General features: G+C 47.8%; 1 protein-coding gene across 1 annotated transcript in view; it reads right to left on the bottom strand.

Moving 5' to 3' along the window:
• Positions 1-203: 203 nt before the first annotated feature.
• The window catches only part of BARX2 (BARX homeobox 2), a 33,521-nt gene continuing 21,998 nt past the window's right edge, over positions 204-11,726 (bottom strand). The window contains exons 2-4 of the mRNA XM_027655431.1: positions 5,332-5,629; positions 2,247-2,331; positions 204-1,493 (exon numbers count right to left, since the gene is read on the bottom strand). Coding sequence (XP_027511232.1) covers positions 1,239-1,493; positions 2,247-2,331; positions 5,332-5,629 — 638 coding nt within the window. The 3' untranslated portion in view covers positions 204-1,238. The remainder of the gene's footprint in view (positions 1,494-2,246; positions 2,332-5,331; positions 5,630-11,726) is intronic.

The raw sequence follows: 11,726 nt of genomic DNA, 5'->3' as shown, positions 1-11,726 counted from the left end.
CACATTCACCCAGTGACAAGTGGCATTTACACTCTCACCTTAGCAAGGTGCTACAAGTAGTTTATACAGAGCTTTCTGTGCAGGAAAGTCTGATGACTCCCCTTTCTCCAGGTTTTGTTAGAATAGAAAAAACAAGCCCAAAAAAGTCCCTGTCTAACACTCTGAAGTGAGAATCTCTGAAAGAGAAACAACCACCACAGCGGTTTGATTTATATATTTAATTTTTAATTAAAAAATAAAGGTTATCTTAATACATCTCTTGCAGCCTTTGGGCAAAATGCACCCTTACCAAGACTTTATGAAACATGATGCACATCAATTCTTGGCACACATGTTAAACAAACACCAACTTTCTGCAGCAACTTCTGAAATTCATCATCCTGCCTAAACCCTGAAAACATTGAAAAGTTCATTTAAAAAAAAAAACAAACCTACAAAAATTAGTAGTGGGCCCAAAGCAAAAATCCCAGATCCAAGCATCCCAAAGCTTTTGGAGCAGACTGAAATCCAAACCCTCATCTCATTCCAAGTTTAATCCTGGATCACTGCAAATTCACAGGCACAGCACCCAAACAACACAGAGAGATACAATTGGAATCCTGACCTGGGAGAGGATCTCCCTTTGGAAGCTTTGAGCTCACCCTGGGCCAAAGCAAATCTGCGGGGCTGAGCCCCTTCCTAGAGTTGTTTGAAGTCGGGCCCATCCCTGACAGAAATCAGTGCTGGCTACAGGAGGAAATGGTGTCGTTGGTGCTCCCGTTCCTTGTCTGCCGCTGGTCCGAGACCAGGCCAAGCTCTTTGTTCTTTTGCACAACTCCAGGGAAAGGATAAAGCCAAGAGAACACCCTGAGCCCTCCAGCCCAGCCACACCACACACCTCTGCCTCCCACCTTCTCCTGGACCTCTCCAGGAGCTGTCTTGGGGTTCCAGATGTGCTCTCCCTGGAATCATGTTCAGGCCCCCATCCCAAAGCTCCCTCACCAGAGGGACAGGTTGGCACCACTCCCACGGGATGTCTTTGTTCCACCTGGCCCACAATGGCTGATTCCCAAAGGCACAAAGTGACCAATCTTTAGACTTATGCACAAGGTCTACATATATATATATTTATATATATATGTACACACTCACCATTACATACATATTTAAATATATATATATACATATATATATATTTGGGGTTGGTTTTTCTCTTTTATCTCTTTTTTGCTTTTCTTTTTCCCTCCTTTCTTTCCCTTTTAACTTAGTGGTGTAGTCTCCTCTGAGGAGGACTCTGGTGTATGTTCTGGAGACTTCTGTGTCTCCAACGAGGCTTCTTCTGGCTTCTCCTCTGTCAGTTTAGGCTCCTCAGGAGCTTGAGATCCCTCTGGCTCCTGACTCTGGGGCTGGCTGTTCATTTTCTCCTCTGCTTCAATCTCCTCCGAGGTGGGAATGGAGTTTTTCTTGGGGCGGCCTTTGGGCTTTGTTGGAGCTTCCTGGCCTCCCTTCAGCACCTGGAGCAAAGAGATGAACCATCAGGATCAACTTGAACTCCATCGTGTTCCTGTGTCTAATTCCCTCTCCCTTTACACCATCACTGCAGCAGCAAGACTTCCAGCCAAAGATCTGTATCCAAGCTAATCCCAGACTGGTTTGAAGTGGCAGTAACTGTCACATACATTCCAAGGAACAGCCTAGAACTGCATGTCCTCTCCCAGATCAGAATTCACAAACACCTCCACTGGAGAATGTCACAGCATTGTGGTTCCCAACCAGGACTTATTGCATGGGTCTCCTTTCTAAAAAGGTTTTAACTGGGAAAGGGCCACAAAGCTGAGAATAAGTGAAAGAGGAGAAAAGAAGAGATGAAAGGCAGGAATTAGCGATATCAGCTCTCCAAACTGCACTGTTTTCTGCAGAGCAACACAACCTTTTTTCTGTGTGCAGAACCAATCCCAAAGCACTGAGATCACAGGAGTGCCAAAAATGCAGAGGGAGATATTTTGGTTCTTCCCTCTGTTCTACTCTCATTTCTTTCACCCCTTTGCTTTGTATCCTTCCTCCTGCCTGTGGTCCCCCCTTGCCCACCACACATGCTAGAGTATGAACACATTAAAAAAAGAGACCATCTCTAGGAAAAACGATCAAGAATAAAACCAAACTTGGTATAAATAGACTCAAATTACTGACAGGATGCTCAGCTTTCAAATCTGTTCTTTTGCAACTAGTTTTTAAGGACCGTGGGGACATGACAAGGAACCACTCACCATTTTCTTCCACTTCATCCTACGGTTCTGGTACCATGTCTTCACCTGGAGCTGAGTCAACCCCAAGGACTGGGCTAAGTCAAGCCTGGGAGACAAAACAGACACTGAAATGAGTTTACAGAGGACAAGAAGAGCTCAGATGCCAGATACAGTCAATCCAACACTGTAAGAGCATTCAACAATGTCCTCTGATCTGTTGTTTTGAGAACAGTCCCACAAAAGCAGTAAATACCATGAATTTAGGATGTAAAGACAGAGGTTGCTATGGAAGAAATGGGAATATTTAGGTGTTTTGAGACTCTCTGTTCCCTTTTCTCCTCCTAGAAGTCACAGTGTTTGCCTGCCCTCTTGGAAACACAGACCTGCTGCACTCCAACCGCTGACACTCCGTGTTTGCCCATGACTTAGGGACATCTCATCCCTGAAAAACAGGCCTCTGCTGTTTGAAGCAAACACATAGGAACAGACACCAGCATCAGTCTGCCTTTGAAAGTGCTACTCTTTGTATCACATTTCTTCTTCACTACCTACATAAATCATAATCCTTTCCCATTTCTAATGGAACAGGAGTACATCTTAATCTATTCATTTCATCAGCACTCTGCCATTGTAGGCAATTTGGGTTTATAAGGGAATTCATTATTTGTGTGTTTTGCTTCAGGGTCTGAGTGGCAGACAACCCGTAATCCTCATTCATCCTCCACAAATTTCTAACCCAGGCAAGTTCATGTGAAGCCATTCATTATTTCTATATTAAACTCCAGGATATGAGGCAAATGCAGCTCAGGGTAACTCCTGAGGTTACCCTGTGTTCCCCACAGGTGACAGCACATGAATGTGGCAGTTTTGTAATGGAATTCCACAAGGGATGGGGTTGGAAATCCTCAGCAATGCCAGGAAAGTGCCCCACGGAGTCACATGAGTCCTGCAGGTGGGACAGCTCCAACTCAGAGCCACATTCTAAAGTGTTCTGGATTCTGTGACTTCTTGGCAAATATCTCCTCGCCTTTGGATGGGGGAGCACATTTGTCAAGGCTGAGTTTTTCATAATAAAACTCATGTTTCAGTTGGGCTCCTGGGGCAACGAGACTTGTATTTGCAAGCACCCACATCCCCCACACCACCTTCCTGGGCTCCAACTCACTCTCATGGATTCCTGCTTCTCCCCCGCTTTGGAATCACTCTGGACCTGCAGGTTTATTATGCCACCACATAATGTCTGTACCGCATTGATTTAAGATGCCATTGCTGATATTTAAGAGCAGAATCTGACAGTTGTTGCCCTGTCACACCACACTCCCTCACTACCAATAAACCAGGTGCTCCAGGTGCTCTCTCAGGGGTACAACCTTCTCTCCAGGTCAAAAGCTGCAGGAGTGAACATGGATCGCAATCCACTGCTTTGCCATCACATTTCCAGCCAGGAGCTGACAGAGAGAACCACAGCTTGGCCAACTCTTGGTGACTTAGTTCACATGTCCTGTAACTCTTTGACTACCTGCAAGCAGGGTGCCACCTCTTGCCACACACCTCTGTCACCAGCACTGCCTGGAAACCCAAGGAAACAAACACAGGGGACGTGGTACACGGACAGGAATTGCTCGTCAGCCCCAAACGTGTACAAAGCCAAGGAACAGTCACATGCTAATGTTAATTAGCAGCCTGAAGGGCTTCAGCAAGTGTCAACCACCTTGTGAAATGAAGCTGTGAGGAGTCAGTGCATTAGGAACTCTGCTGTGAGGGTGGCCATGGCTAGGAAATCTGGTCTTGCTGTGACCCTTGGCTTTGGTGACGGGCAGCAGAGAATGCCATCTTCAGTTTAAATTTAAATCCAGGGCTGGGGTACCTTTCAAACCCTCTCTAGATTTACAAACTTCATAGGAATTGGATGGGTCTTTTTCCTGTACCTTCTCTAGGTTTACAAACTTTGTAGAAATTGGATGGGTCTTTTCCCTATAACTTGAATTTGAAGAGTAGAACTGAAAGGCTTTAAAAAAGCTAAAGCCTCTCTTAGTTTGGTTTGCCCATGTGGTGCCAAGTAGTCCCTAAGAACTCACCTTTTCCTTCAAATGACAAGGAACTTGCCTGTGCCTTTGCAGGCAGAAGTCAGCTCCAGGCAACCCTGGCTCTGTTTTCCAAGCTGATGGACAGGACACACCACCTTCCCACTGAATTGCTACCCAAGGTGCTGGATGGAGCCAGATCAGCAGCCAGCTGGAGATCTAACCCCTCAGGTGCCATGGACACACACCATCCCCCACCAGAGCTCAGGGCAAGACAGGCTCCATCTTTTTTCAAGTGTGCAGCAGGAGTGGGAAAGACAGAGAGCTCTTGCTTTGTACCTCTGAGCCTGGAGACCTGCTCCAAGCACATACACCACAGCTGGCATTTCCACTGATGTGCTCTATTCCTGTCACCTTTGATCCCAGGAGAAGTTAGCCTTGAACTTGAATCTGGCCACCCAGCAGCCAGTCTCTAACGTGCAGCTGCCGTGGGTCTGAGCTGGTCCAGGAGGCTCCTGACTGCAGAGGGCTGAATTCCTGCCAGGTCCATCCCCATGAGGACGTGGTGAGTGTTCCCCAGCCCTGCCCACCCAGGGCTGGCAGTGGGGAGGGGTTTGATCTGATCTCAAGTCCCAGCAGAGCTGTAAGTTAAACTTAGTGCTGTCCACCTTTGAATGATTTGGGGAGATCTGCATCATGAAAGGTAAGACAGGGAGGAATGAGGTTGTTATACTTCAATCTTCATCAAAAACTCACCAGCTCCAAAGTTTTTTTTCCTTTGGTGCCATCCCCCTGTGCTCTGAGGTGCCAGAGCTGCAGGAGTGTTTGGCCAACACTCTGAGCACAGGGTGGGATTGTTGGGGTGTCTGGGCAGGGCCAGGAGTTGGACTGATTGTCCTTGAGTGTCCCTTCCAACACAGCCCATTTTGTGATTTTATGGTCTGCCCATATGGTATACAGAGACCTCTCTGTGGAGCCAGAAGGCAGCACATCCACAGGGAGTGTTCAGTGTGGGGACAGCTAAGCAGGGCTGGAGCAGCCCTTCTGTTCATCCTTGATCCTGTTGTGAGCCACTGACCTACCTGTCAGGGGTAGAGAGATACTTTTGCTTCTGGAATTTCTTCTCCAGGCCCATGAGCTGGATCTCGGTGAAGATGGTCCTACTGCGGCGCGGCTTCTTGATCCTGGGCGTGGGCTGCTCTGCCTCCGACTCGCTGCTGCCCTGGGCCTCGCTGGCCACGGGTTCTGAGCCCCCAGGGCCTGGGCAAGGCTGGGCTGGCAGCACCCGGGAGCTGGTGGCAGCGGGGAGCAGGGGGGGGACCACGGAGGGCTGCCTGGTGATGACGGAGATGAGGGGATACGCCCGCAGAGAGGGGGAACCTGGCAGGGAGGGAAGCAGAGGGGGAGAAAGGTCACTCCAGTGGCAACGTGTTCAAGTGGTGGGAGCACTTGGGGACAGGAGGGAGACAGGAATAGCTGTCCTGGCTCTGTCATTCGCTTGTTAAATCACAGGATCACAGAACATGCTGAGTTGGAAGGGTCCCACCACGATCATGAAGTCCAACCCTCAGCCCTGCATGGGACCATCCCCAAATGACCACAAGCAACTCAGTTCCCCTCTCTGGCCTCTTCCTTCCCACATGGATGAATTCCTATGTCACCTGCTCTAGGTCACTCTGCTTTGGCAAGGGGGTTGGACTGGATGATCTCCAGAGGTCCCTTCCAACCTCCCCTATGCTGTGATTCTCCCAAGCTGCACAGCTTTCCTTGGGCAGGGGGGTCTTGCCAGGTCAGCCCAGGGAAGGAAGGATTGCCTTTCCACTGACTAGTTTTTCTCTTTGAAGGGGCTGTTATAACACACCCCAATGAAGTCACGTCTAATTACCACAAGAGATGAAACTTCAAGCAAATGTTGAAATCTGTCCCCATTCAGTTCCCAACTTTGCTTCCCTGTGGACACCAGGGCAGGGTTCACTTGAGACAGTCACCTCATCTCCCCTTCCAGCCAAGAGACAACACAGTTCAAGTCACAGCTCATTCCCTGCATCACATGAATCACACTTGCAGCCTCCATTGTCCACACTGACCATGTAGGAAGATGAGGATGAATAGGTCCCAAAAGTTCTTCACTGACTCTTGACTCCACAACTTGCACCAACTAGTTGATACCATCCCCATAAATGAACCAGTTCTGCTCCAATCCTTTCAGGTCAGGGCCGTTCTGGGATGACAAATCCAAATCCCAAGCTCTAGAGGAAGTTCTGATTCATATCAGGCATTCTGATTTACAGCTGTAGCCGATTCCTGCTCAGCCTTCGCCCCAGGAAATCAAATGTTCCTTTAAAATCTGGGCAGGGAAATAGGGCCGCATACGGGAAACAAACACTCACTGTCAGATCCACAACTTTGCAACCATCCTGCAGAGTCTTGGGCAAGGCACTTTCTTGCACTCATTTGCCAAATGGAAATGATCCTCCTCACCTACTTCACTGGTGGTAAAACATGGATTAAAGTTTAATGTACATAAAGTATTTGGAGATCTTTAGATAAATGGTGCTGTGGAAAGGAACGTGTTACACCAGCAGGCCTGATTGGGAAACCCTCACCATGAATCACCACTAATGAAAATAATGATCTACAGACCTCATGAGTCTGTAGTGGTGAGCAGCTCCTCACTGTGGAAGAGAGGAGTTCCCAGCCTGGCCTGCTGGTGACCTGTATTCCTTACTCTCCTCCCTGAGTAAAGGGCTGTGATCCCAGAAACCAGGTCCCAGGAAAGCTGTGGTGCTCAGGAGACATCAAAGAATCCCACAGAGTGTTGGTCATTGCTTCTCTTCACAACCATGGCAAGTTGTGCAAAATCCAGGCACTTACAGAGCAAGTTTGGGAAACTATTGCCAAAGCACTGTGAATCCCAACAGACTGGGATGTGAGCACGACCGTGACTACAGACTGGGGTTTAGACAGACTGCAGCTTAAATCATCCTTTCTCTTCCACATCTCTGCAATGCCAAAATTCAAAATATTTCCATTGAATTGAAAGTCTTCCACTTAAACCGCCAAGGAAGTACTTGAGAGATGAGATCAGAATTGCCCAGCCAACATTTAGCTTGTGTAAAGCTTTACCTACCTTTTCTTTCTGTGGATTTGTGCTGATCTATAGCATCACTGAGGGACCTGGCAGAAACTCTGCCTTGATTTACAACCTCTGTGGCTGTTCAAAGACCATAAATAAGGACAGAACACGCTGTCCTTTGTTTTACACTACTAATCCTGTGCTCTCTGATACTTCTGCACCCTCTGACACCAGCCAGTTACACAAAGGTAAACCAGAGCCTGCTCCCATATCCTGTGTCCTCTTCGTCAGCACCCACTGACACCTGGGATAACAAAAATATGCCGACCCACCAATGGAACAGACCATTTCCTCTCTTTCAGCCAAATATGCCAAAAATAACCATCCCCTCTTCCCTTCTTTTAGGGCTCCTCCATTGCCAGAGTGCCCTGCAGGAATCCTGAAGCCACCTCCACCACGATGTTCCTGGGGGAGCCGTGAGCTGCGTTGGCATCTTCAGCTGGGGCTCAGCCCTGCACCACTGCTCCTGTTCACAGAGGATCTAAGAGAAGAGGCTTCACAGATCTCAGTTCCACCCTGCTCTGAGTAAGGAGACTGAAAACTGATGCCCTACTTTACTTCCTGAAGGAGTGGATCCAGCCTTACTACACTCCTTTATCCTGCTGTTATGGGGTCCTGGTTCAAACTTACCCATCACAGAGCTCCTGCTCCTCTACGAGTTCATCCTCCAAGCTGTATCCCATAGCCTGTCCCATTCCTCTCCTTGCTCATGGGTGGCTTTTGGCACTGGCTAATTGATACTTTTACCCTTGTAGCCCCCTATACTTCCAGCAGGGCTCTCCATAAAACACAAAATTACTGAGGAGTAATAAATCACCAGAGCTCAGAAAGCCCTGTAAGGGTCCAAATGACTGAAACCTCTGGACAAAAGGATTTTTACAAGGAACTTTCTTCAAGGGAGGTCAGCAAAAGCTATTTGATATCAGAGCAACCAGGGATATTTGCTTTCCTGTAAGCCATGGCAGCAGCACATGGGACTGCTTGGAGTGAGGGGAGGATAGTTACAGTAGTCCCAGAGCTTATGATCTACCTTAACCAAAGAGAAAAGTCTCTTCAGACTGTTTTTCTAATAACCAGTAGGATGAGGATGAAAAAACTGCCTTGCTCCTTGCCTGCTCAGCAGCAAGGACTTGGCTGTTTTTGCAGGGTCCGACAGTGCTCGGTTATTAGAGCAGCAGATGACACTGCACTTGTTCAGATCCATGTTTTCAAGTGTTGAGCACCTGAATGAGGGGATTCATTTTCCCAAACATTCAGCAGCAGCTGTGCCCTGGCCCAAGGCTCAGAAAGGCTCAGCACACGTCAGGAACTTCTGAAACTTCTGTGCGACTCGTGCACGAGTTGTGGTTTGTAACTGCTGAGTTGCTTTGAGCTCCAGGAGGGAACAGATCTGGGAGGCTGTTGACACCAAGTGTCATGTATTTGTTCATCATCCATGTCCCTAAGAGAAGCCTTTGCTTATGGTTTGACACCAACAGTTGTGACAGATCTCTTAGAAACCATCATAAAAAATGAAATCGCCTGCTGAGGTTCAGCCCATCTTATCCAAGCTCTGTGTTCTGCCCTCAACCTGAAGAGGACACAGCGTGGTTGGGGCGTGGAGTAAGGATGATATCTAGAGAAACATGGGGCTTCAAGGCTGCAGATGTTTTCGGGGGGGAAGCTCCAGGTCAGAAAGGGGGCAATGCTTTAGCAGCCAACTCTCCTTGCAGACAGAGCAAACCAGAGCTCCCTGACCCCTGCTTTGCACTAGCCAGCTTTTAGATCCCAAAGAAAAAAGCCCAGGTTTAGTGTCCTGCTCTGGATCTAGTTATCCCACAGTTCAGAGGCCGCTGAAGTTGAGCCAGCCCATTGTCTCCATGAACATGACTCCCCTTAAACCGTCCATACCGTTCTCACCCTGGTCGAGCCATGCCTTCCAAACACTGTGAAATCTGAGCTGGATCTAAACTTCACATCCCCCAGAGTTCAAAGGTATTTCAAGACTGACATGGTATTATAAGAATGGAATAATTCCCTAATCTTCAACAAATTAAATGCTGGCAAGGAGCTATTGTCTGCTCAGCACTGTTGGGACATGCTCTGTCTCCCAGGGTGGGATGAATGGAAGTGAAGGGCTCTTTCCTTTTCATCCCTGCCTTTCCCAGCAGTTCCAGCTGTTGTTTCAATGTGTACTCACACGCACTGTTGTCTGAGCACCTTTTCCAGGCCTGCCCCATTAGTCTTTTGCACATGAAAACCAAAAAACTTCCCACAAAAGCCAGAAAGTGAGGAATTTGCTACCCTAGGAACACACTTCCTGTGGGTTACTGTTTCCATCAAAAACAACCAAGAGACCCCCAGTGCAACACTGAATTCACGAGTGGTTTAGGACTCAGGAGGTCTCAGTGCTCTTCACAGGGGCAGGGGCTTCATACAGAAAAGTCCCGGTTTTATCTATTGGAATAGTCTTAATCACCCCAAAGCCTGGGGTAGTCTTGGGCTCACTTTGCTGCTAAATGCTTGGGAAGTATTAGTGTAATCCACACTTCACACCGCTCACAACTGAGGCAGTGCTGCCTCAACAACAGAATTTTTCCTGGAGTTCTTTTTTTAAGGATTTGAATAACCTCAGTTCCAAGTGGCAAGAAAGCTCTTGTCCATTCCGTAAAGTCAACATCTGGTCGGTCTGCTGCTTAAACCAATCAAGAGCTAAAAACAAAAAGGACATCGGATCTGCAGAGTGTTTTTTACCATCTGAAAACATTCTGCTGTTTAAATTGATCTCTGTTGGCAGCCCCTGGGCAGTGAATAATAGATCTAACTAAGCACTGACACACCACCTTGAAATGAATTGACTCACCCAAACCACACAGGTCTGGGAGAACTCTGGACTCCTGTTTCCTAATTATATTTAAAATATTTGTCCTATAAATATATTGGGATTTAATGTATCCAAAGATTTTTTTTCTCACTTGTTTTACTTTTCAGCAGCAGCATCCAGAAGGTGCTAGACCAGATGACCAACCTGAAGCCATCTCTACTCACCTGCTTTCTTTAAATTCCTTCTCACCACTAGATATGACACAGTGTGTATCACCACCACTACATCAAATCACCTTGCAAAAGTTTTAATTAAAAATAAGTACTTCAAACAAATCTTCTCCCCTTCTTTTTCCCTCCCTCCTCCTCCTCCTCCCTGGATTAATTTCAACCCCAGCAGACACAGACTAAAGGGAAGGGAAAAGGGAAAGCACTAATTAGTTGCACTGTTTGACTGCCGGCAATGGCAGAACAGTTTTCCTCCCAGGCAAACTCAGCTAATGCTGTTTTGGAAAGAAAGGAAGCAAAAGGAAGGAAAGATTTATGGATCAGCTCCTCTTGGCAGGTCAACCCTGCTTGGAGGCAGAATGAAATCTCAGTCAGAATGGGCTGCACTGAAAGGCAAATAATAAAAGAAAATGAACTTACGACTCAGGAAGGTCTATAAATCCATCATCTCCTGAGTGTCAAACAAAAGGAAACCAAGAAGGAGTTGAGTTCATTTAGCAAAGAGCTGCGTTTTGCTGAAGGAACGGGCAGCCTCCTGACAGGGAGGAGCAAGCCCTGAGTGAAGCAAAGAAAGCAAAGGAAGCAAGGAAATGTTGAGAATTAGTTGAACCACACACAGTTTCTTTAGTGGGGAGGGTGTTACATCTCCTTTTTCCACCACAGAGCCCCAAAAGCTTGGATTTGCCAGCCATACCACTCTCATGGATCTTGGCTGGATTTTACCAGCGGAGCCAGGGCTGAGCAGGGAACCGGTACAGCCCAGAAACTCAATGTGGCCCAGGAGCCAAGTGGCTGAAGACAACAGCCAGGTGCCCACTGTGTGCCCAGGACATGGGACATTCTCTGGGTCAGAGTGGGCTCCTTGGCCTTCACTGGGGGTTGCCAGAGCTGCCAAAGGCTGACCAGGGACCTGACAGGACTCTTGCACAAGGGCTGTGCTCCTCTGCTGAGCTTCCTCAGCCAGCAGGCACCACATGGACCTGCAGCACCTCTCTCGTCCATCAGAAACCACACTGAGGGCAGCAAAGCCCTTGCTGTGCTCAGGTGTGACCCCAGCCCATCTGTTTGTGGTGACATTGGATTTAAACCTTCTCTGCTCCATCTGCACCAGGCTCAGGCACTGAACAGTTCCCAGACATGAGGGTCTCTTCTCTATTAACTATTAGAATCAGTTTGCATCACGTTCCTCCCAGGACCAATGCTGTGCTCCACCAAGCACCCTGGTAAGGACAGAGAGGTACAAGGAACGAGAACAGCAGAGGGCTGTGCATATACCAGGTAAATTCATATCCCCTTAGGAACAAGTGCTTA

This window comes from Corapipo altera, unplaced genomic scaffold (assembly GCF_003945725.1).
Source record: "Corapipo altera isolate COAL_440 unplaced genomic scaffold, ASM394572v1 71, whole genome shotgun sequence".
Taxonomy (NCBI): domain Eukaryota; kingdom Metazoa; phylum Chordata; class Aves; order Passeriformes; family Pipridae; genus Corapipo; species Corapipo altera.
This window is presented reverse-complemented; position numbering and strand designations above follow the sequence as displayed.